A 27305-nucleotide genomic window follows, 5' to 3' on the forward strand; every position below is an offset into this window, starting at 1 on the left:
ATACATACATATACATACGTACATACTCACATGTGTAAACACATACACATATGCATACACTAATACACACACTCATATGTATAAATACATACACATACATACGTACATACTGTTTAAACACATACATACACATATGCAAATACATACACACATACATACTCATATGTAAACACATACATATACAAAAGCACATGTGTGTAAACACATAAAATACATGCGCACATACTCCTGTGTAAACACCTACATGTACATATACATACTTGTGTGCAGACACAGACATGTATATATGCACACACATACACACATACTTGCGTGTAAATACATGCATGTACAGTACATTACACACATATTCTTTGCTTTGGGTCCGAGCGGGGAAGGAAGATGCTTATATTTCATATTCTTAACTCTTCTGAAGTATTTTAGTTATTTTCACATTACATAATTAATGATTTAAAAAGGATCCTAGCACACACATCTGTTTGGTAAACACCTACTATACTGGGATAAAAACATGGAAAATACTGAAACTCACACAGGCATAGCCAACCTCAGAAAGGAAGGAGCTAAACTGCTGTACACCAGGATGATGTCCAGGGTGAACAGGCATTTGTGGGTGTGTGCATGTTCCTACTGTGTATGCGCAGTCTCAGCATGGACACTTTATTAATTTTCATTTAGTCTGTATTTGCCCAGGGTCAACAAAGTGTTTTACTCACATGAGAATTTGGGGGTGGGGGTGGGGGTGGTCGGGTGGGCAGGAATGTGTGTTTAATTCTTAAATACTCTGTTTTTCTCTCAGTGATAAACTAAGAGAAACTGATCACTGGGTTAAACACTGAATTTCCCATATTTGCAGTATTTCTGCATGATGGATTTTGTAATTATCTTGGTCTCTGTATTCCAAACAGCTCTGAGCTTTCATTTACATGAAATGTGAGCTTCCTATTTTTGCCTCAAGTGTATCTTTAATTATGAGCTAAAGTATAATTATAAAAAAAGTTATGGAGTTGAATTTTTTCCCCTCCAATTCACACTGACAAAACAGAAAGATAGGAATAGCTTCATCAAAGGACTATGCATATTTTTACTCCTTTGTAAAATGGGTGCCTGCCTGCTGTCTTGAGAGCTTCCTGTCCAATCGGCACCCCTCTGATGAAGGGTCTCAAGTTGAATTCTGCACCCCTAGTCTTTCCTGGTGAACCCACCCATTGCTCTTGAGGACAACATCATCCAGGGGCAGCAAGAAGCTGTGGAAGACTAACTACTAATCGTACAGGCCATCCAAACAAACGGATCCGTGAGAAACACTAACAGTTTATGAGACGACGCACACAAAGGCTAAAGGTCTGAAATGGCCATTTACCTATTTCCAGGGAGTATGTTGATTGAAGTTAGCCTAGTCGAGGCTGACTATTTCTCAATTTGTCTCACCAGGTCATGTAGACATGCTCCAAATGAACTCAAACCTTTGACAAATACCTTTCTTTTAAAACTGAAGAATAAATAACAAAACTTGGCATTAAACATGAGAACAATTACTTGGAGGCCAAAAAGATGGTTTAAGAGTAGGAAAATGTTAGAAAATGAAAAACTATATGGAAATTGTCAATTATCTGTTAAAGAGGTCCAGAGTATTGAGAATGTTCTGTGGCTGAATGCTTGATCCCTTGGTATTTTTCTCAAAACAGTTCTGAGATCTTCCTGCCCGTGGAGACAGCTAAATTACTTGGAAATGGTTACTCCTTTGGTCTTGAATTTTCATTATTTAATACATGGGTTTGGTGCGATGCTCAAAATAAGACTAAATGTTTCCTCCCCACTCCCACTACCATGACTCGAATTCGACCTTGCAAGTCTGGCTAGACCAGAGGATGTACACTGGTACAGATAGGAACTGAAAATACAGGGAATCCAGGGCGGATGAGCCCTACAGGACCAGTGGTGTGAGTGGCGAAACAGGGAGGGTGGAGGGAGAGTGGGTAGGAAAGAGGGAACCGATTACAAGGTACTATATGTGACCTCCTCCCTGGGGGACGGACAACAGAAAAGTGGGTGAGGGGAGATGTCGGACAGGGCAAGATATGACAAAATACCAATTTATAAACTATCAAGGGCTCATGAGGGAGGGGGGAGCGGGGAGGGAGGGGAAAAATGAGGACCTAATGTTGGGGGTTTAAGTGGAGAGAAAATGTTTTTAGAATGAAGTACAAATGCGCTTTACACAATTGATGTGTGTATGGATTGTGATAAGAGTTGTATGAGCCCCTAATAAAATGTTTTAAAAAAACAGGACTAATTATTTCCTTCTACTGAGGCCAGACATCGATATCGATATCGTCCTCAATGCTCCGTGAACTAGAGCTTCCCCTCGGCCCTCGTGGGTGAGAGCTCTGACCCGCCCTGTGGGGGCAGCTGGCTCTGTGCTCTTGTCCCTCATCATTGGTCACTTTCTCCCAAAGGGATTCATGAAGGAGGTGGGGACATTCCATTATCTTTTAATTACATTTTTCCATGACTTTGTTTCATGTTCCCTGACACTTTGCTAAATAAAGGAAGGGGCCCTTCTCAAGTCTCTGTCCTGTGCACATTAGCTGCGGTCGGCCACCCCAACTTCCAGCTCCAGTTCCTTCACACAGTGGAAGACACAAATTTCATAAGTCTATTTTTGCTAACCTTCCTTCTAGCACTGTCCAAAGCAGCTAACTAATGTGACCAAACAGAGCCCGGCTAGAGGATCCAATTAAGCAGAGATGCCATCTTCACTTCCCTCCCGTAGATTCTCCTTAACAAACCCCAAGAGCCGGCCTCGCTGTAGGGACAAAGCCAGAGGACGGGAGAAAGGGAGGATCCGTCTGGCCCAGGAGTTCACGATTGGAAAACCGCGGGGAAGGTGTGGGTTCTGGGGATCTCAAAGCAGGCGATAGTGCCTGGCTACTTGTGGATGCTGAAAGCCAAGGGTCACAGCCTTGGGAGAAAAGGTCGATGTACAGAATCCGATGAGTAAAGATTGATTCAGAGAAGGAAACTAAGATTTTTGTGCTAAAAGGATAGGGAGCAACTAGTTGCCAAATTTCTTCCCTTTTAAAGGTGTTTTCTTTCTAACTTTCATTTCATTTCATTTCATTGGTGAGGAACAGGCCAGGAAAACTGCCAAGAAATGTTTTCATCCCAGCATGCACCTGTTTATTCTTTAAGGGTAGCCAGAGCTGTCTTACAGTATTTCACTCTGACACTTTACCTCACCCCCCCCCCAGCTTTGATTCTGCCACTTTCGACTTCTGTTTGTCCTCAAAACTTAAAGAACACTTAAAAGAAACATGTCAGTCCCGCGAGCAAGCCAAAACTACAGTTTTGATGTGGTGTAAATCGAAGGTCTTAGAATTCTTTCGGGAAGGGCTAGCGGGATGGAAACACAACCACCAAAAGTGTGTGGACCTTCAATTGGCCTAGCTGAGTTCAGGAAAGCGGTGTTCTAAACCTGACTTTGCTTAGTAGTAACCGAGATGTTAAAAGTTCCTAAGCAGCAATTCCAATCCAGAGCCCAGCATCATTCTTTAAAGAAACAGAAAAATGAATCAGCAACTTGATATGGACAGGGACGAGACTCAGAATAAGCAAAGTACTGCGTAAGAACAATAAAATGGGATGCCTCTCACTTCCTTACAATCTACTACAGGCCACTGGAGTGAAAACGGCCTGGTGCTGCCGCAATGACAGCTATGTAGACCGATGGAAGAGAATAAAGAAACCAGGAGTAAATTATTTCATCTACAGACAAATGATTTGGAGCAAAGAGCGGAAATACATTAAATGGGGAAGAAACAGGCTCATCAATAAATGGCATTAACAAATTGGATTTCCATTTGCAGAACAATGGAACAAGGCTCATTTTGCATTCCATATACAAAAAAGGACTTAAGGTGGCTTATGACATAATGTAAACACTATAAATAATATGATGATCATCAATGAACAAACAAAGATAAACGTAGGGGCCCTGACACATGCCATAAAGACAATATCAAATATACAGGAGAAAAAATATACACAGCAAAGGACAAAACAGATGACTGTGACCTCCTGAAGTTAAGGCTCTTAGAGGCAACAAAAGATGTATTCAAAGGGTAACAAGGGAACCCACAGGTTGGGGGCTAACATTTAGAACTGATATATTGGACAAGGGACTCATCTCTAAAATCTATTGGAAAACGTCAATACTTCGATAAGAAAAAGATAAATAACAATTATAAATGGGCAGAGAACAGGACAAGACAGTTCACCAAAGTTCATCCAGGCAGCCAACAAACATATGAAAAAGTGTGCACGATCACTAGCCATCTGAGAGATGCAAATCAAAACAATGAGATATCTTTCCAAAGTTCAAAATTTCCCCTTTGCATTTTTTTTAACTTGAAACAACTTTAAAATGGATCAAAAAGGAGATCAAATGATAAGATATTACATTTTGACCTATGTCTTCCATCATTGACTTTACAATGCTTTCTAATAACCAGGGTATTCACATCCTTCAAGTATGGTGAGAGGGGATTCACTTTAGGAAAGTTCAAAAAAGGAGAAAAGAGCAAGTGCTGAAGGGGTATCGAGAGCCTAGAGCCTCTTACAGAAAGCTGACGAGACTGTCAAACAGAGCAAACCCTCTGAAAATCACATGGCACTTCTTCAGACAACCAGAAATAAAAATATCACCTGACCCAGCAATCGCTTTACTTCATATATAGCCTAACGAAATAAAACCCAGGGCACAACGAGATATATGCATAGCCATGTTCATCACAATACTATTCACAATAGCAAATGATGGAAACAACCTAGGTGCCTGCAAGTGGAAGACTGGAAAACAAACTGATACCTGCTCACCATAAAACACTAAGCACTGGCAAAGAACGATGGGGAAACTGCGCATACCTTGTGGTAGTTACAAAATGTGTTGTCAAATTGAGGCTGAAGAGTGAAGGGGTGGAGTTTAGCCTGTCAATCAGATCACAGCTTGATGACCTCATTTGGAGGCGCTAAGGAGATAAAATAGCTCATTGGAGGCAGGACACAGACTGACTCCCTGGGAGACGTTGCAGCTGACAAGACACATGAAGCTACGCTACTTCACTGAGCTAGAGGAGCCACATGGAGACCCCTGCCAGCGCTGAGAGGCTCCCACCACCACTGGATCCACAAGACTTCCCACCCACTGGCCTGTGATTTTCCTGCATTTGGCATCATTGCCTGTGTTTCATGAGTCTGAAGAGGACTTTATAAATTGGTATTGGACATATGGGCTAATATCGGACTTATGGACTTGATCTGGACTGGGCTGGGCTGTTTTCTTAATGTACAATTACTGTTTATATAAAGCCCTTTCTTATACACAAGTCTCCATGGATTTGTTTCTCTAGTCCACCCGGACTAACACATACCTTGTGATATGGATGGATTTGGAAAACAAAATGCTAGGTGAAGTTAGTCAACCACAAATGTTTTTAAAAAAAGTTCATGAGTAGCTATCTAAGGAGAAACTATTGGTCCCTCCCCATCCAGAGGCAAGTAGAGTGATAAAAGCGAAGAGTCGTGAGGCATTACCTAAGTTCACATGGAAGAAGCACACCCGTGGGTGTGATCCAAAGACTGTAAATAATAAAATCCAAATCCAAAGGAGGGAATGACATCAGAGCTTAAATTGTGGACACTTGGTTTGCGGCAGGCTGTGGATGACAATGGAAGCCCGAAATCCAGCTGTAGGGTCCACGCATGACTTCAGCCTCTGAAGAATTCCCCCTGACCAAAGCTGAGGACTGTTGAATGGCCTTGTTATCAGATAGAGAACATTGTAGTCGATGTGACAGACCCATTTTAAGGTTGTTTCGGTGTTTTAAAAAAATAAGTGGAACTTCTGAACTTTCCATTGGCCAGGAGCCAAAAGTCATTAAATGGGGGGAAACTCTTCAATATATGGCGCTATCAAAATTAGATTTCCACTTGCAGAATAAATGGAAAAATATGGAAAGGCTAAAATGTAGTATCTTAATGAGAAAACAAATTACTGCGACCTCTTAAAAATATGGCACTTCTAAAAAGGAAATAGAAGAAAAAACTAGGAGGCTAAGGGCATTTATAGAGGTCTAAAAACAGGCATGTATGTATGTAAATATATTTATATAAGATGATGGGGAAATAGGTCTACATGCATATATTTATAGGTTTAGTATTAAGGCAGCAGATGGACGTTGGACCTCCACTCAAGTACTTACTCAATGAAAGAACACTTTGTTCTATTAAACTGGCATTCTATGATGCACACCTTCCAACACAATCGTTGAAGACAAATGTGTGCATCAGCAAATGTGGTGAAGAAAGCCGATGGTGCCCGGCTATCCAAAGATAATAGTGTCTGGGGTCTTAAAGGCTTGACGGTAAACAAGTGGCCATCTGGCTCAGAAGTAACAAAGCCCACATGGAAGAAGCACACCAGCCTGTGTGACCATGAGGTGTTGAAGGGATAAGGTATCAGGCATGAAAGAACAAAAAAATTGTATCATTGTAAATGAGGGGGAGTGCAGAGTGGAGACCCAAAGCCCGTAGGTAATGGGACAGCCGCTTACACAATGGTCACGGTAAGGAGACAAGCCAGTCAGCATGCCGTGTAGCTACAACAAAACACACAACTTCCCTCTAATTCTTAAATGCTTCCTCCCCCCACTATCATGATCCCAATTCTACCTTACAAATCTGGCTAGACCAGAGGATGTACACTGGTATAGATAGGAACCGGAAACACAAGGAATCCAGGACAAATGAACCCTTCAGGACCAGTGGTGAGAGTGGTGATACTGGGAGGGTGGAGGGAAGGTGGGGTAGAAAGGGGGAACCAATTATAAGGATCTACATATAACCTCCTCCCTGGGTGACGCAAAAGAAAAGTGGGTGAAGGGAGACGTTAGGCAATGTAAGATATGACAAAATAATAATACTTTATAAATTATCAAGGGTTCATGAGGGAGCGAGTAGCAGGGAGGGAGGAGGAAAAATAATGAGTTGATACCAAGGGCTTAAGCGGACAGCAAATATTTTGAGAATGATGAGGGCAACAAATGTACAAATGTGCTTGACCCAATTGATGTATGTATGGATTGTGATGAGTTGTATGAGCCCCCAATAAAATGATTAAAAAAAAATAAGGCACTTTTGTGCATCCTGTTTTGTGGCCGATTGGACCACTGGACTGTTTCTTATCTATTGGACCGTCTCTTCTATTTTTTTTAAGATGGCCTCTATCTTGATTCCAGCCTCTACTACACTAATTAATAAGAGTCATAGCACAAGGTTAAAATGCAATATCTTATCATTTAATCTTCTTTTAGACCCATGTTAAATTTGTTTTGGGTTTTTTTTTAAGTGAAAGAAGGAATGATAAATACAAGAATGAAGAAATTATTCTGCTATTAATTGTGGTGATGATTGTACAATTCTTGGTATGATTTGAACTAATGTTTTGTGTAGTTTGTGAATTATGTGCCAATAAAACTGTCAATTAAAAAATAAAACAAAATAAAATATCAATCATTTACACTCCTTTATAACACAGTTCTACTCCACCCACATGGGGTTGCCATGAATCAGAGTCAACGCTACAGCAAGTAGTTTAGTAGAGGCTGAAATAAAAACGGATGCAATCTTTAAAAAAATAAATTACTAACGGACATACATAAACAATTAATCTAATGGACCACACAAACATCATTCTCCACAACCTTGAGACCAGAACTAAATGGTACCCGGCTACCACTACCAACTACTCTGAAAGGGATCGTATTAGGAGGTTCTGCACAAAGTAGGAGAAAAATGTGAAGTAGAACTCAAAACATAAAAGAGACAGGCTTAATGATCAGAGAGAGACTGGTGGGATGCCCAAGACAGTAATCCTTAATCGCTCTGCAGGTGTGAAACAACTCACTCCCATAGTGGAGTAAGCAAAAGGGCAGCACTCACCTTAGGATCAGAGAGTTGGGAAAGGAGGAGGAGGAGAAATGAGAAACGTCAGAAGGAGATGGGAGATGTGATGGCACGATGGAGGGATAGCAATGGACGAGAGTGGGCAAAATCTGTATGAATTGTGGAATGCTAGAGAGCGGATCTGCTCTGGTAACTGTCACTTAACTAAAGTGAAGACTTGGGGTTTTTTTTAAGTGTATGGACCTAGATGGAGAAAATGTAGGGAAATAATAGCCTTACATTTTGATCTTTTTGTTTAATAATGGTATTTACAATTTTGTTGCAATACCTTTCATATATATCTAAATATTACTCACTTCCATTGAGTAACTCATAGTGACTCTGTAGGACAGGGTAGAACTGCCCCTGTGAGTTTCCAAGACTGTAACTCTTTTAGAAAGCCCGTCTTTCTCCCAAGGAGTGGTTAGTGGTTTTGAACTGCTGACCTTAAAGATGACAGCCCAATACACAGCCACTACACCACCAGGGCTCCCTGGAAGAGAGGTTGCACAGTTAAATGGGGAAATAAGTCCTTAGAGAAGCTGCTTAATATAGAACTAAGATATGCAAATACTTGGGTCTGACTTGCAAATGAACTTTGTAGCTGCACTTCTGTGTTTCATCACCATAAACAGCAATTGCCATAAACCATAAACTAGAAGCAGTAAAACTGGTAAGAAACTCAAGATGGACTAGCAGCTGGCTGGATCAAGGAGTGTCATGATTTATCAGAGGGCACTGCGGAGCTGAGACAAGACAGAGAAGGCAGATAGTCAACACTGTGAATTGTTCTTACTGACCAAAAAAAAAGAAAATGTAAGGTAGAAATGGGGCCTTAAAGCCTTTGGTGATTACACGAGTAATACATCTCCATTTAAGAAATCTGATAAAGAGGACACTAGAATTCGCACGTACGTTTACCACTAAGAGTTATGTATTGCTGGCATTTCAGTACATGTCTGTCCACGATCATACAGAGCAGTGGTTCTCAACCTTCCTAAGGCCGAAACCCTTTAATACAGTTCCTCATGTTGTGGTGACCCCCAACCATAAAATTATTTTTGTTCCTACTTCATCACTGTCATTTTGCTACTGTTAGGAATTGGGTGACCCCTGTGGAAGGGTCTTTCGACCCCCAAAGGGGTCGCGACCCACAGGTTGAGAACTGCTGATCGAGAGGCAGTGCTCACTGCACGTAGTTGTGCAGGGACATAACGATGCCTGTGCAAACCAAGAAAAATGATCTTAATAACGGGTGGGGGCAATAATTTGCTCTGCAATTGTTAAATATTTTTGATAAAACCAGGGGTCCTCAAACTTTTTAAACAGGGGGCCAGTTCACTGTCCCTCAGACCGTTGGAGGGCCGGACTATAGCTTTAAAATAAAAACACTATGAACAGATTCCTATGCACACTGGACAAGTCGGCCGCTAAGCAGGACAGGCAGCGGCGGCAAACACACCGGCGGGCCGGATAAATGTCCTTGGCGGGCCGCATGTGGCCTGCGGGCCATAGTTTGAGGAGCCCTGGATAAAACCTTAACATGTGTCTTAATCTAGAAGTATTAGGTACTATATAATTACACATTGTATTATATCTTATTATTATATATAAGTATTGACATTTAAGGCATGGGGGGGAGACAGCAAAACTAAATTTATAGCACAGTGCAATTTAAAATCTGATAGTTCTTAGGTGCTAGCCAGTGACTCTAAGTCATGTGACCCTGTGCACAGTAGAATGGATGCTGCTCAGTCCCGTGTCATGAGCACAGCCTTGCCTATGTGTGAAGCCAACGGTAGAAACACTGAACATGATTTCTTTGTGAACCACTTATGGAGAGCCGTTTGAACAATATTTACCTTCTTGTCACATCATAGGACTTCGGATACGGAGAGAGTACCTTGTGCACGCCGTGGTGAACTGCCACAGGCGTTTCTAAGGCTGGAGCAACTACCACAATGGTGTTCTTTCTGCATTCAATGTCATGGCGTATCTGCAAGAGTTCCAAGGTTTTTTTTTGGTTGGCTTTTTTTTTTTTGCCGGCAAGTCACTTCCTCTAAGACATCCCCATTGTTTTTGTCCCAACCACTCTCCTGATGTCACGAGGTTCACCCTCACTCAGTTCCTCTGCCTTCTCAAAAGGGGCAGTGTCAACCTTCCACAACCTTCCACAACAACCATCACTCCGTCTACACACGAGTCAAATGTGACGCTCACTCTACTCCTTCTCATTACCCATTTTTGTAAAATAAAAAGTGGGTTTAGCACAGAGAGACTAGGAGCCAACACGACCACAGCTGTGTGTGTGTGTGTGTGTGTGTGTGTGTGTGTGTGTGTGTGTCAAGTAGTTGTTGACGGAGTTTGAAAGAGGCCAGGCCAGGTCAAGATCATGAAGCACATGTCTATTTGCACCGTGCCTGGGGCACTGGGAAGAACCCGCAGCAGAGTTCATACTTCATTCAGTCACATGGGAACGGAATCGCACCCAGGTATTAGGGGACTGGTGTGCTTCAGCGGAAAGGAGTGCGTGCCGCTGTGGCCTCGTGTGACGGGGTGGAAGGACCGGGCAGGGTTTTCTTGACTGTGAAGTTGATGAAAGCAGATCTTCAGATCTTTCTCCCACAAGCTGGTGGGTGGGTAGGTTTGAACCGCCAACCTTTTTCCATTAGTAGTGGAAAACCTACCTAAAACGAATGCATAGGAACCATACAAAGGGAAAAGTGCCTGTTTGTGAATATTAAACAATTCTAATGATAGTATGATAATGAAAGATATAAGCATTTTATCATTTCCTCTCCCTTTTTGACCCATTTTAAATTCCTTCTAGTTTTTGTTATTTTCTGCTCCCTTTTGAATGGAGGTTTTTCTGTGTTTTATTTTGTTACAGTTACTGGGTTTGTTTGTTCGTTATGCTTTTCTCTACATGAAATCAGGATAGGTACATCTATATAGTAACTGGATTAATCATCTCTTAGGGGTATGGCAAGGGAGGTTGTGGGGGAGTGGGGAGCAAATAATAACAAGTATAGGAATGAAGAAAATGTCCTAAAGTTGGTTGTGGTGATAACTGCACAACTCTTTTCCATCTGCTTGAGCCATTGAATTGTATGATATGTGAATTATATGTCCACAAAACTGCTAAAATTCTTTTTGGAAACAATGGAGGATGAGGGATATCAAAATTGTAAAAGGTATATATATATACATATATACACACACACACACATATATATGCATTTACAATTATACATAAAAGTTTCTATTGGTGTACATGCTTTTGCTTTCTAGGTGCATTTTAAATATTAGCATCATATTGTAATTAATATACATTTGGATATTTTCTTTAACTTCATATTAAATATATTATCCAAGCATTATTTTGAAATCATCCAAGTCAGATGAACACAAGTATCTTTATTGTCACAGAATTGCATCTTAAAAACATAATTTAATGATTTCTCAATTGAGCAATATGTAATCTATTACCAAACTTTCTGAAACCAAATATACTGCTGTGAGAATATCTGTATACACAACTCATCTATAATTCCGATTGTTTTCTGTGCTTAAATTTCCACACATGGAACGACTGCATGCAAAGGTCTAAGAAATTTCAAAACTTTTTACAAATAACCAACTTATATTTGAACTTCCCGGTTTATATTCCCATAGCCAGCTTCAACTTTGAAGACTGGGGCAGAGAAACCTGGCCTGGCATTCCTGGTATTTGATTTCCCTTTACTGTTTGTGACCTTGAATGTGCTTGGTTACACTAACGTTGCATGTTTGATGTGGTGAACTGTGTGCTCACTGCTTTCATCCACCTTCCTCTTGGGGCATCTGCCGATTACTAAGTAATTTAGACCTAAACCAAACTCACTGCCATTGAGTCAATGCTGACTCACAGAAATCCCCCTGTGAGTTTCTGAGATTGCAACTGTTTATGGGAGCCCAATCTGTCTCCCAAAAGGCGGTTGGTGGTTTCAAACCACCGACCATGAGGATAGCAGCCCAACTCGCAACCACTGCACCAAGTAATTTATACGATCTATATACACCTCATCTCCTTACAGACACGGTGTCTTATAAGTGAATTGATTAAATGTTTTGGAATACCCAAAACAGGAATTATTACTTTCTTGTCCGTTTCATACATGATATGGGAGGGGTATAAAAATGAAATTATACTAAAACACTGAAGTGCTTTCATTTGGTTCTAATGATTACCCAGGGGATTTGGTTATAACAGTCCAATTACTAAAGCGCACGTTCCTCGTTGATCTGCACAAAAATGTAACCACTAATTATGCAAAAAGATTGTTATTGTCAGCTTTTTAATCAAGATCAAACTACCAGGAACTAGGAACGAAGAGTAAGATACACCCTAAAATCAAACAACTTATTAAAAAGCTGAGCATTTGATACACTAGCTGTAGCTGTTGGCAAGGTCCATGGTGCACAGTTACTTATTCAACCCTGTCTCCCAGCCCTTTAACTCTCTCATCTTCTCTCTCTCTCCTATCAGTCACTCCCACATTTGCTTAGCGTAACTCATTTGCATGAAAGCATTTGTATTAGAAAGAGTGCTTGAAGAGAGACCAAGGAGCCTACAGGAATGTGTCTTGTCCCTGGGAAGAATGATTCCTAGAGGAGCTGCTTCCTGTTACTCCTGCAGCCTATCACTCCAGTGAAGGGCTACCTAGTCAGCTGAGAACAAGGGCGCCAGGGCCAAGGACAGCCATTCGTGTGAAATGCAAGAGCTCAAGCAGAAAGAAACTGTTCTGAGAATGACGATGGCAACAAATGTACAAATGTGCTTGACGCCATGGATGGATGGATGGATGGTGATAAGAGCTGTATGAGCCCCCAATAAAATGATTTTTTTAAAACATCGCTACATTACAACCAATTTGAGACAAAGATAAAAGAAGTAATGGTAGAAGTGGCACTTGACATTCTGAGACCTTCCTTTCTTACCAGACACACTGCTACATGTCGATGCCAACCTTGAACGACCCCAGAGAACAGGGTAGAACTAACCGCCCCTGTGAGTTTCTGAGATGGTAACTTTTTACACCAGAAAGCTCCGTCTTTCTCCTGAGGAGCGGCTGGAAGTTTCAAACTGCTGACCTTGCAGTTAGCAGCCCAATAAGTACGGCACTTGCTTTCTTAAAGCCATCTAGATCCAAGCACTGAACACCTTCCCCCTCTCCTCATTGAGGCCTGATCCGAGTGGACAGTAGTGGTGGCTGAACACCATCTAGTTCTCCTGGCTGTTGGACAGAGGAGCTCATAGTCCATGCGGGTATTAGCCCGGTACACTCGTTTATTCTTACAGTTTCGGGGTTTCCTTCTTGCTCCAGTCACGCAGAGACCAACAGCTGCATCTTAGATGGCTGCTTGTAAGCTTCTTAAGACTCCAGCCAGTACTCACTACGGTGTAGAACATAAGATGTATGCACTATATGATAATTGGCTGACTTGTCCCATGAGACGATGGTCCTAAGGCTTCAGACACAGAAAGCCAATCTCATGATGTATTTCATTAGTCTGAGAAATATTGACAATGGTGCCCACTCCCCTGGGTCCCCCAGGGAAAGGGATTCAGTACATGACCAATAGATAAATTTTACCTTGGAAAGCATATTTTGCATCACGATGGGGAAGATATCAGAAGGGGTCAAAACCAAGGTCGGACATGGGATAGAACTGTCAGAGCCTGGGGCAGGATGAAGAAAAAGAGGCCAAGATTTATAGCCATGCTTTTAGCTTAGGCAAATGAATGAAGGTTAGGTTCATGCACCAGAAACAGAACACACATGTTGGAATAGTTTGGGCCTTAACAACAGAATCTTAAGTGTTTGCGGTGCACCTCGTGGAGATGCTTAGTACGCGGTTCATTCGGTAGATGCCCTGAAAGCCAGGTCTCGGGCACTGCCATCAAGTCAATGCCAGCTCGCAGCGACCCGAGAGGCTGAGGCAGAACTACTCCTGTGGGCGTCCCAGTCTATAACTCTTTACGGGAGTAGAAAGCCTCATCTTTAAAATTAAAAATCCAAGCAAACAAAACCTCGTCTTTGTTCTAAGGAGCAGCTGGTGGTTTTGAACTGAACTTGCAGAATGCAGCCCAACACACGACCACTATACCACCAGGAATCCTGCAAAGAGAGGTAGCACTACGAAGTGGGGAAGCTGCTTCACATGGAACTAAGATGTGGTCACTGGGTCTGACTTGCGAATGTACTACTTACCACTTCTATGTTTCATCACCATGAACAGTAATCGCCATAAACCATGAGCTCTATTTCATGCCATGGGGTGTGGAGGCAGAAGGCAAGGGAATGTCTAAGTCCACCACTCCTTAACGAGAAAACCAATCTATGGATAGACGAGTGGATCAGTAAACTCTGGCATATACACATAATGCAGTACACGCATCACTAAAAAGCACTGATCATCACATGCAACATGTCGTTTCATGGGAAGAGCTGGAAGAAATTATGCTAAGTGAAGTTAGCCAATCACAGAAGGACAGGCATAACATGAGTCCCCTGAGACAAGTATAATCAGCACAGTAGGTATAGAAGAAGCGTCACTTATCTCACAATATATAGGTTGAGGTACAAGCAGCCAGGTGGAGGTCAGACCAATCCCAAGGAGGTACATGTTAATCCAACACAAAGAAGGAGAAAGGGGGGAAGGGAGAGAGAGAAAAAGGAGGGCCGAAAGTGAGATGATAGCAGATGGGGAGCAGGGCACTAACCCATCCAGGAGGAGAGTATTGGTTTTGTCTACAGAATCGGGAGCATGCATACAGACCCCACCACGGCACACCAAACCACGAGGGCCACGTAACCATGTGGAGAAATGCATGGAAAGATTGGGTTGCAGGGCCGGCCTCAATCAGAGCCAAACTGACCCCCTTCTAGATGCATGCACTACAGAGGACAACACTACACCTACATGTTGGAGCGAGGGGCTGGCATGCCATGCCATGCCACACAGAAGCAAAGCAGGACTGAAAGAGAGAGGGGGAGGGGTCTAGACCTCATGTCAGCGCAGACATGGATCGAGGAAGCACAGATATGGACAGAGGTACAGCATGGTGAAGACACACAGAAGAGAAACACCCAGCCAGGGGGACGATGCCCCTGCCTGGAGCTACGAAGGCACAGAGAGGACTGTAGGGCCGACACCAGCTCAAGACTAGTCCCCTGACTAGAGCACACTGCGACAGAGGACAATACTAGGGACACACGGCAGGAAACTAGTCCAGTCTGAATCACCCCTAGCAGTGCAAACCGAGAAGGGAACATAACAGAACACCAACAGGAGCCAAAAAAGCCAACAGAAAGCCCCCGATGAGTCCCCAAAACAGACTTCAGGCTAGAAGGAGCAGCTCCCGGAATCCCCCTAAGGCCAGTGGGGAGATAGTCATAAAGGTCAGCGGCCATACCTGGAATTGTGTACTCTCCCCCCCTCCTTTTTTCTCCCCAAACTTTTGGGTTTTTTTGTTTGGTCTCTGCTATTGTTGGTTTGCCTACTTATATAAGATAGGCATGGGAAGCAAGCTTGAGGAAGAAGCAATGGGTCCAATGGTCCCTGAGAAATGGGGGGAGAAGGAGGAGGGGAGAGGGAGTGGTGAGCAAACAACGCCGTAGACAGGGAACAACTAGGGAATTAAAATTGACAACGAGGAGGATGTGGAGATCCTGGGGGTGTTGGGGAAACAGCAATCTAGCTGAGAGGAATCACTAAGAGGCAGAAGTAGGGCAATTGTGATGGTGGGACGGGAGGAAGGTGAAAGGGAACAGAGCAGCAATCTAGGAAGCAAAGATATGGATAGAGTTATAAGCATGGGGTGTACATATATTAATACATTAATTCATAGAAATAGAGATATTGGCCCATCTACATATATTTATATGGCAATACACTGAGGTTGTGGACGGACTTCAGGCCTCTTCACATGCCCTCCCTCAATGCAAGAACACACAGGCATTCTGTGATGCTCACCCTCCTGGCACAATCGCTGAAGACAAAATGGGTGCATAAGCAAATGTGGTGAAGAAAGCAGATGGTGCCTGGCTATCAAAAGATATAGTGTCAAAAAAAAAAAAAGATATAGTGTCTGGGGTCTTAAAGGCTTGAAGTTAAACAAGCGGCCTTCTAGCAGAGAAGCAACAAGCCCACATGGAAGGAGCACACCAGCCTGTGCGATCATGAAGTGTCAACAAGACTGGGTAACAGGCATCTGAAGACCCAAAACAAACAAAAAAACATATTGTTGAGGACGAGGGGGTCAGAGCAGAGGCCCAAAATCCATCTGTAGACAATGAACATCCCCTCACAGATGGGTTATAGGGAAGGGATGAGTCAATCAGTAAGCACTGATGAAACACACAATACTCCTCTGGTTCCTTGAGGCTTCCTCACCCCCCACTATCATGACTAGAACTGCCTTTCACTGCGAGCTAGACCAGAGCATGTGCACAGGTACAGATAAGACATAAGAGCTCACAACTCATGGAATCCAGGAACAGGAATGGGAGTAGCAATACCTGGAGGGCAGGGGGAAGGAGAGGAAGAAGGGGAAACTGATCAAGATGGTCCACATAATCCCCACCCCCACCCCAGGGGGTCGAACAACAGAACCATGGGGGAAGGAGACCAGACGGTGTAAGATATGAAAATAATAATAATTTATAATTTATCAAGGGGCCATGAGGTGGGGGTGGGAGTGGGGAAAGAGTAGCTGACACCAAGGCTCAATAGAAAATAAATGTCTAGAAAAGAATGATGGCAACGTATGTACAAATGTGCTTGATACAATTGATGTATGGATTGTTACATGAGCTGTAAGAGCCCTCAATAAAATGTTTTAAAATAATATAAAATATCCTGGTAATGGGGGAAAAATAGAGAGAGATAGAGCGAGAGAAATTGACTTGGTTATTTCTTGAAAGAAATAAATTAGAAAATGAGAACGGCAATTAATTTTTCCTGCACTCTGTGGCCATCACTTAGTTCTGAAAGTGGCGCCGTGATCTCAGGAGCATGCAACAACAAATGCTGTTGGCATCGGCCAGATGTTGTTCCTGGAAGAATCCTTCACTTCTCAAGGTCCTCTGGTCCTCTAGCAACGGACAGAGCTCCTGCTGTGATGCCGGTGAGGACTGGGGTCCTCAACAAACTGCAGAGAAACAGCTGGTCAATGGCCAGGAGAAGCACACACAGCTACATGCAATGGGAAAACCAACATAAACTAAACACGGGTACCTTTTACATACCATTACAAAAATACTAAAAACAAATCTCTAATATGAAAATACCCATTTGCATTGAGGGAGAAGCATGTTTTCCTACAGGTCTGTACGCCAATTCTTTATCTAGTAACAACACTCCCCTAGGCTGTACAGAGAATGCTTTCATTTTACGAAAGAAAATATTTAGGATGAAGCACTGCCCTTGCTTTGCCAGGTTTATTGTTGCCGACATTACAAGCCATTTCTCCAAAACTATGGCGACGAGTAAGGGGTCCCAGGATTCCCTTGAAAGTGCATGGGACATGGCACACACGTGAGCCTGAGTGTGTCTCTGGGAAAAGGGGTCAAGAGGAGGTCTCGAGGCTCAGATCCTCAAAACAAGAGACATTCAATGAAGACTAAGGACCACTGTCATCTGCACTTACTTCCCTGTGACTGTCTTCCTGTGGGTAGGTATGTGTCCTCAAAGGACGGGTTGAAAGGTTTCACACTCCAGTCCAGGCAAGTGCATTTACTTTCCAAGACCCATCCCTGGAAAGAACCTCAAGCGCTAACGGATTCATGCTCCTGCCGTTAGGCAAAGCACCCCCAAATCATCCAAGTCAGATGAAAACAGAGTGTCTGTTTATTTTTCCCTACAGCAAAGAAATGCCAGCCCCTCAGTCTGTAACCTATTACATTTTTTAACAACCACTGTAAAATGTATCTTTGGTCTATATGTGCTCTAGTCTAGGTCCCAATAACCACATTACTATTTTTTCTTTACTTTATACACGGCTATAAATGTGTGTTAATCTGCCCCAGAGAAGAAATGCGGCAGTGTTCTTGTCACGGGCCATTTTTAAACCTAATGGCTCTCATGATAAACGCACGTGTAGCTACACACAATCCAGCTCACAGACGTTAGGCAGACGTCTGGCTAACACACCAGAACCTTCGTGTGATCCGATTACTAGGAACGGGAGCCCAGGGTCTCAACGAGCTTGGTGAACCCTCTCCGAGGACGGTCCTCTCCCTCATTTCATTACCCACCTGCAAGCTGGCGTGGCACTGCCATGAGGGACCGACCGGGCTCTCTGAGGCGGGGCTGAAAGAGGCTGCTCCGAAGTGCCAGCCAGAAAGCAAACCGACCTACTGGTGCCCAGGGTGTCTCAGGGAATCTGACTTCCTGGATTTTTTAGTTACGCATGCACATCATCACGGTGAGAAGGCAGAAAACAATCTGGAGAAAGGAGCAGACAAGAAGGGCCACAGGGGGGAGAAGGACAGGCAACAGGGAGATGCTGGTCGACAATTCACGGGGACTCTGCTGCAAGGGTCCTGAGCTTGGGAAAAGGGGCAGGCTGTGTGGAGAGAGACAGGGGTGCCCCCTGAGGGCCAGAGTGACTCGTCCGCTACAAACTTACAATACAACCTGGTTAAAAACCAAAGGAAGAGCGTGTTGATGAGAAATGATACCTGAGGACTATCATTCAAAACGAGGCAGCATTGTGCTAGGCCCCTTCCCACGCATGCATCGTCTCATTGAATCCTTCAAAACTCAGGATCGCACCCCTAGGCACCAGAGCCAGCCGTGAGGTCTATGGGCAATTTCTAAAGGTGATTTCTTTGTCGTTAGCATGAGTGGCTGGTGCATACACTTGAATCATAGTTATATTGATCAGATCTCCTTTTGATGCAGTGAGGTCTTATCCTAACACAGAGAACATTATCCTTTTAGATGGATCTTGATGTGCCCTTTGCCATGTCCACCACGCGTCTGCCGGTTTGTCATCGTTGGGGGGCTTGCGTATATTGCTGGGACGCTGGAGGCTTTGTCGCTGGTATTTCAAGTATCTGCAGGGTCGCCCAGAGTCAGTCGGTCTCAGCAGAGCTTCCAGACCAAGAACCGCCAGAGACAGTGCACCAGCGGATGAGCCCTTTACATCGCAAGGCTCCCAAAGGATGCTTTCCTTCTCACTGTAGAGTGGACCTTAACGACACAGATGGAGTGGAGCCTGTGGGGCCTCCATTTGCTGATCGGGCACAGCTCAGAATGAGAAGAAACAGCTATGAACATCTATTAGTAATTGGAGTTTGGAATGTGTGAAGTATATATCTAGGGAGATTGGAAGCCATGAGAAATAAAACAGGACACATAAAGATCAATATCTTAAGCATTAGTAAACTGAAATGGATTGGTATGGGCCATTTTAAAGCAGCCAGTCATATGGTTTACGATGCCAGGGATGTGATTCCTAGAAGCATAAAAATCACCAAGAAAAAATTAGGGACAAACTTAGAGACATTAATGCCTGATATAAATACACCATCAAATATAACTGCAAGCATACAAACAGCAGAAGGCAAAACAGATGACTGGTACTTCATAAAAATTAGACACTTGGGGGTACCAAAAGATTTCACCAAAAAGTAAAAATAATACCCGCAGAGTGGAAAAAAAAACTTTTTTTCACAATGGGAAATCAGACAAATTTCAACCTCTCAACAAGAAAAAGCCAAACAACCCACGAAAAATGGGCAGAGGACATGAACAGGCACTTCACCAAAGGAGACAGGCAGGAGCTCAGCAAACGTGTGAGGAAAAGCGGAGGAGCTCAGCAGTCCTTCCAAAGAGGCAATTAAAACAGCAGCGAGCTACCGCTTCCTCCAGCACTGACACCACAGCTTGAAACAGAAAACAGTGCACAGTGGTGAGGGTGCTGGGGGAATGGAACCTTCGTACCCTGCTGGGGGGCGTGTACAACAGCAATGATCGACTGCAGGAAGAGCAGTTCATCACAGGTTGGGCACAGAAAGACCCTCACCCAGCAGTCCTACTTCGAACACATCTGGAGAAGTAAGAGTCGTGACACAAATAGACGAATGGACGGCACGCTCCTGGCAGCACTATTCACAATAGCAACCATGTGGGAACTCCCTTATTCCCGGCCATAGAAGAATGGATGAAGTAACTTTGGCACATGCGCATAAGGGAACACCACGCAATGTTAAAAAAATCACAATGAGTCTGTGAAACATCTCATAACATGGATGAACTTGGAAGGACATCATGCTGCGTAAAACCAGTCCCTCACAAAGACTGTAGGAGATCACTGTTATCAAAAGTCAAGAAAGGGTTTTCACACTCAAAGAAGCCTGGAGTGGTTACCAGGGGTGGGAATGGAGGGAGGGGTCACCGGTTAGAGAGTAGACACGTGTTAAGGTGTCTAAGAGGGAGGCTGACCAAATAATCATGGCAGCAGGCAAAAACATGGGGGGTTTACAAGAGCTCAAGGTAATGGAAGGCAGTTCTGCTATACACACAATCCTGTAATGACTGGGAGCTCCAGGTGCATGCACAGAGAGCCATGCAGAATGAACAGGTGTGGAAGGAAGAGCGGGAGTATCCCCCCGAATGAAGATATGCTTGACAGAGAATACCAGCGTATGTGTATTTACTTTGGCAGGCAACCTATTACGAATGTGGTGGCACATGCACGAGGACACATTAAACAAACTCCTCGGCGATATCAAACACTTTGAGGGGCTCATCCCAGTCACTGGGCCCGAGGGGTCAGGACTGCAGTCTCAGGGGACATCAAAGTCAATTGGCCTGACACCGTTCACAAAGAAAATGCTCTACATCTTACTTCGGCGATTCCGACTGAGAACTTACAAGTTCATGAGTGGCCATCTAAGGGCCGCTGGTGGTCTCTCCTCACCCAGGGGACAGAAGAGTAAGGACCATTAATAGGCGCCTAGCAACAATTAGTCCGGGGGATTCATGGACCCCACTAACATCAGGCTCACAAGCCTGAGGCCAGAGGAGTGCGACAGTGCCCCATCACCACTACCAGCTTTTCCGAAAAGGATCGGATGAGAAGGCCCTGGATAGAGCGGGATAAAAACGTGGAGCAGGAATCAAAAGGAGCAAAAGAGACTAGGTGTGAGTCACCATTCGGGTCTAGAACGGAACTCAATCCTGTGCTAGAAGAATCAATCACTTAAGATCAAAAGGGCAGTAGTTATCTATGGACAAAGTTCAGAGAGTGGTGAAACAAGGAGATTTGAAAACCGAACCCAGGGAGGACGCGGGTGGAGGGATGGTCTGCTGAGAGGACTGCAAGGGACAAGTTCAAACAAAATGTGGAGGGACTGGTGGAGGAACACCGGATGGTCTGCTCTGTAGGCCTTTACCTAATTCACAAAGAAAAGTTAAAAAATAATAATCCTAACGGGGGGGAGAGGGGAAAGAGGCGCTAACACCAAGAGTTGAATAGAAAATAAATGTCTAGAAAAGAATGATGGCAACGTATGTACAAATGTGCTTGATACAATTGATGTATGGATTGTTGTAAGAGCTGTGAGAGCCCTCAACAAAATGTTTAAAAATAACTAAATAAATAACCCTCAGAACTGTAATAGTCTGAAGGCTGGTCAATGTTGCCATGCTGTGGAGTATAAAATGAGCCATCCAAGAAGCAGGGAGGGGATCTTACTAGTGTCAAAGGTAGAAGGGTAAGGAGTGGAAGGCATCCTTTGGACCCAGGATCTGTGAGTGCTGAACCTCCTGCATCCAGGAGACAGCGCGCTATGGCACCAGAGGAGGAGGAGCAGCCTAAGCAGCAAGAGACAGCATTTGGGCATCCCCGGCACAGAACGAGGAGACTTAGCGTCCAGGCAGAAGGTTCAATTAGGCGCTGGGTGCCTCCAAGCACTTAATTGAGGAAATGGGTTTACACACCCACAGAGCTAGAGCCGTGCACCTTCTGGTCAAGGCTGATGGCAGTGAGGAGTGCCCTTTCCAAATGCGTTTGTAGCACACTCCGGGGCTTTGTCATACTGCCCAGAGGCGAAGGGACCACGTGGTTTAAGAGGTGTGCCTGTAGGCAAGGCTGAGAAGATGCTCTCTTGATCAGAGCTGTATCCTGAGTATTTCTGATCCTATTCACGCTAATAAAGCCCGTGATTGTGAGCATGCTCTCTGAGTTCTGTGTGACCAATGAAATAAGTTAGTGAACCCAACAGAGAAGCAGAGTGCCACGGGAGGGCAGTTGTTTGCCAGACTTGAGAAGGAAGGTAGCAGGTTGGAGTACTGTCTGACGGCACCTCCTAAGAAGTGGCCTTGGGCTGATGGGGAAGAGGATTCTCCTTCCCCTTCTGTGAGGAGTGCTGCTGGCACAGTGCATTAGGCATAGGGCTGCTCACCCCAAGGCCAGCAGTTTGAAACCACCAGCCACTGCACAGGAGAAAGATGAGGCTGTCTGCTCGTGACAACATGTACGGTCTCGGAAACCACGGGGTCTGTTCTACTTTGTGCCCTAGTGTTTGCTGCTAGGAGAGAATCACTCGAGGGCAGCGAGGGTGAGCTTTCCCCTGTGTGAAGTCAGAGATCAGACCGGCCCCCAGGCCATTTTTACAGAGAGCAATAATAACACACCCAGCAAAGGACTGGGTGAATATTGGGAACTATTTGTTGCACAGATTAAAACGGACATGAAAACAGAAATCTGACTCTGCCACTCAGTCAGTGCCAATTCATCGTGACGTTATAACTGCTTATGGGAGTAGAAAGTCCTGCATTTCTCCCACAGAGCGCCTGGTGGTTTCAAACTGCTGACCTTGTGGTTAGCAGTCCAATGAGTAATCACTACACTACGGGGGTTCCCAAACTGTCATATAGGTCTACTACAAGATTGAGCCAATTGAAATTGCCATTAAAAAATTTTTTTTTAGGTCAAAAGTACTTGAGTCTTGGCTTTTTCACATGGTCCAGCCTGACATGAAATAATTAAAAAGGAAAACGCTATCCCTAAAACTCCCTCAATCGAGAGCCCAAGCTAGTATCCTGGGTGCTTGTTTACTTTTGGAAAAGATCAGGAAGAGAAAAGACCAACCTTTCAAATGATCATTTAAATCCAAGATCCTCAGATAAAAGCAACAGAGACTATTTCATATAGACTCGCACAGCTCTGTTTAGCAAACTTGCATTGTCTGGATAGAACCCCCTGTCTAGTTCTCTGGCACTCCTCCCTTCAAAACCCTCCAGGGGAAAGCTCCCCAGTAGCAGCCATGAGCCCCAGAGGAAAGACTTAAACTTGCGTTTCAGGGTTCAGTCTCTGCATTAGGATTGCGAGATTATCTCAGACCAATGCCTGTAAGAATGTTACAAAAGGCAGATTCTCCTAAGAGTGGAGACAGGACTGTCTATTCTCTTCCCTCGGCGTCTAATCACTCAGAGGCAGCACTTGCACAGTGTAATCAGGGCAGCTATTATAACTAGTGTAACAAAGCTAAGTGCATCAAAGCCATGCTGTTCCAAGCATTTCAGAGGCATGTCTTAATCATTTGTACCTCCTAATTAAGCTTGCTAAAGAATTGGGTAAAACTACATGTATGAAGCAAAAGGGCAAAGGAACGTCTCTTATCCTTCCTGAAAGGAAACACCAGGTAAGGTCTACAAGCAATTCTTCCCCCATCCGGGCATTTGCCCTTGCCCTTGAGCCATAAAGCAAAAAGTACCCTCCATTCAGAATATTTCTTTAGACCAAGGAAAACTAATCTGGCGGTGTCTTAGTTATCTAGTGCTGCCACACAGAAATAGAAAATAGATGGCGATAACAAATAGAAGTGTGTTTTCTCACCGCTTCGGGGATGAGAGTCGAATTCAAGGTGCCTGCTTTGGGGACAGGGTTTCTCTCCCTGGGTTTGGGAGGGAGGCCTGTTTTTCTTTAACTATATTTCTTGGTTGCTTGGAGATCACCAAGTGGCTTGGCACCTATCTTACTTACCTCATCGCTCCTCTGCTTGGTTGTTTCAGATCGTTCCTATCTCAAGAAGAGGTGGACTCCACATATATCCACACACCAATCCTGTCACATTAACACACTGAAGACCATCCACTCCCAAGTGGTTTAATAACCACAGGTATTAAGAAAGAGTTTGAGGGGACATAATTCAATCCGTAACAAGAAGTGACTCCCCTGATTAGGAAGAATATCTTCCATTCAAATGCATCTTCATAACGTAAATAACAAGGATGGTTTTCTAATCAAGCCTACTGTCTTTTAGTTGAGTATTTCAAAAGATATCCGGAAGGTCAGGGTTTACTGTGTCTGCAGTGAACCCGGAGAGGCCCAGTGTCTTTCCTTGAGTACCATTAAGTTGCCCTGTAGAGTTCTTTTAAAATCTTACCAGGACTCTGCTACGAAAACCAATCTTTATTGTAAACATCTGCTGCTCACTGGTTTCTACCTCCTGATAGGATCCAGACGGAGAGAATCACAATGCGACTGTACTCACGATCATACCCCTGAATAGTTTTTACTACTTGTGCAGGCTATGATGCAAATTCATCCCTCTAAAGCATACAGTCACACCTGGCTCCTTAGACTTGTGGATTTTATCCTGTTTACAAATAAACGTTTTTTTGGTTATGTTAATGATGCCATACCACTGCTGAGTGGACCTTAAGCCTAATCACTTTGGAGCTATGGGAAGAACAGAATGCACACAGTGACCCACTCTACAGACTGAGGTCATATGAAAATTGCCTACAAGCTAAGGAACCAAGGAACACGTGGGCCTATCAACAAAAATGGAAATCACAGCTGAACTCTGGTCTGAACTTCTGGCTTCCAGAACTGAAAGAGCGAACAAAAATATAAGTTTCTTACACGAAGACAGTATATTTATGATTGTTTGCACTTTTCTTGCTAGTTGTACTATATTTTGATTAAGGAATGTGGTCTACGTAACTCCTACTTGTTATAATGCATTGATATCCTTGTAACTTATTGCATGGTCAATTTTTTAGGGTTGTCTCCTGGAAATTTGAAAAGAAGGTGCAATTTCTCTTTCCGTAGTATAGAGATGGATACAGGTCTTTATTAAACTATTGAGGTCCTCTATACAAGGGTGTCAAGGTACTTTTCCTGTAAAAGTCCCCAAAGCAAGTCTTTTAGGCTTTGGAGCTGTAAGACTTCTCTTGCAACAGCTCAGGCCTAGCTTTGGGATGTGAAACTAGCCATAAACAACATGGATACGAATTGTCTGTGTGCTGGTATTCTGCTAAAACTTGATTCATAGAAGTCAGCCTGGCCTAGATTTGAACCACAGACCACAGTTTGCCAACCCCTGTTTGACACCAGTGTGTGCACCCACTTGCTCAGATGACTTGGCCTCTGCTCCAAGTTTGCTTTCTCTCTTCTCTGTATATGTGGTGACCTCGGGTACCCACCTGTTTTTCTTTATTTCCCTTCCACCTTTGTGGAGGTTGCCGGGGCTACAGCCTACCCCTGTGCATTCTGGGGAGTCCCGCGTGCCAAGTACATCAAGGACAATTCTAAGATAGTTTCTTCAAGGGACCTGCTTCTCCCACTGATTTTTCAACTTCCTTCTTGGAATTCATGTGTTGGATTTTTCACCTCGGATTCATTAAGAAGGTAATTGGATATGAGATTCTGCCTTCCATAAAGCTATATTTAGAGACATGACAAAGCGCCTGGTTTTAAAGTAACGCAGCAGTTTAGTTATTGCTAGACCAGATTCATCTGAAATTTCCTTTGGTGCTAACTGTGACGGGAATTTAAATCTATCATAAGAACTTGAAATTCGCGAAAGTGCGAGAGTTCGGACGCGTCAAACACAACAGTGACAGTCTCAGCGATGGTCACAGAGGCACACAACCAGGCCAGGTGGTCTTACCAGTGGGATGAGCAGGCTGACGAGTTTCGTCAGAGGTTTGCCGAGCAGCAGCAGGTCTTCCGCAGCCTGCGTGTCTCTTCCAGAGCCGGACTTCTGTGCCTGAATTGGGGGGAGAGGGGAGAGAAGAGAAAGGACTCTTGTTGGTGGCCTGTGGAAGGCAGGCCCGCTGATGTGAGCCGATGAAGGAAGCGGAGGAGGCATTCCTCCCGAGTGTCCCTGATGCAGGACGGAAGTAAGTTCAAGGAGAGGCGATGTGCTGTGATAAGAACAGTGCACATAGTGTCGCTGCTACCAAAAACCCCAAACTCACCACCATCTCTTTTCAGACTCACAGCAACCCTATAGGACAGGGTAGCACCCTCCCTGTGGGTCCACCAATGTAACTCTTCTACGGAAGTAGAGAGCCTCATCTTTCTCCAACGGAGCAGCTGGGGGTTTGCAAATGCTGAGTTTATGCTAAGAAGCCCAACGTGTAACCACTGTCACGAACGTCCACAAATAATGGGCGACAGAGCCAGGGGCTGAACCCAGACTAGCCACCTCCAAATCACCCATCTGATCTCCTCCAGGCACCGTACGCCCATCATGATGCATGTCAAATGCACTCCTTATGCTTGTCTTCTCTACAGGCACGGTGGTGTGAGCTGTCATCTGCATCAGCCCCAATTCATGGCAGCCCTGCACACAACAGAAGAAAATGCTGTCGGAGCCTGCCCATCTCCATCCAGCCTGCAGGTCCGGATGCATCTGCTGCACGATCCATAGACTTTTCCTGGGCTGATCTTCAAGGGTGGATGATCAAGCCTTCCTTCCTACTTCGTCTGCGTCTGGGAACTGCTGAAACTAGTTCAGCATCAGATACAACACACAGACCTTCCCACAGGCAGACGGTGGTGGCTGTGGGACTCAAACCCAGATCTTTACCTACCCACTGCCATCAGAGTCCACCCCAGCTCGGATCAACCTGGGAGGGCAGAGGAGACCTGCCTGGGTGGCTTCCTGGGACTGACAATCTGCACAGGTGGGGACTAGAATCAGTGGGGAAGAACCACTGACCTTTCGGAGAGCGGCCCACATGGAATGCAAAGAATTCTACCACTGAAAGGCCAGCGCCCCTCCTATTCACACACAGAAGCCCAAAGAACATTCAGGACGTTCGTCCATCGTATCAGGGCATGGACAGTCTCTAGGTCCACATCCCTTAAAAGCTGTGTGCCCAAACAGGGTGGGTAAAGGGAGAATGGGTAGGGAAGAGGGAACCGATTACATGGAACTGTGTGTGACCTCCTCCCTGGGGGACAGACAACCGAAAAGTGGATGAAGGGAGAAGTCAGACAGGGCAAG

General features: G+C 44.3%; 1 protein-coding gene across 1 annotated transcript in view; it reads right to left on the reverse strand.

The window, feature by feature from the left end:
• The window catches only part of ULK4 (unc-51 like kinase 4), a 606607-nt gene that overhangs the window by 175095 nt on the left and 404207 nt on the right, over positions 1-27305 (reverse strand). Inside the window, exon 34 of the mRNA XM_030886939.2 lies at positions 25962-26060. Coding sequence (XP_030742799.2) covers positions 25962-26060 — 99 coding nt within the window. The remainder of the gene's footprint in view (positions 1-25961; positions 26061-27305) is intronic.

The sequence above is a fragment of the Echinops telfairi genome, unplaced genomic scaffold, assembly GCF_000313985.2.
Source record: "Echinops telfairi isolate 266 unplaced genomic scaffold, ASM31398v2 ScPeMD7_4225;HRSCAF=4972, whole genome shotgun sequence".
Lineage (NCBI taxonomy): Eukaryota > Metazoa > Chordata > Mammalia > Afrosoricida > Tenrecidae > Echinops > Echinops telfairi.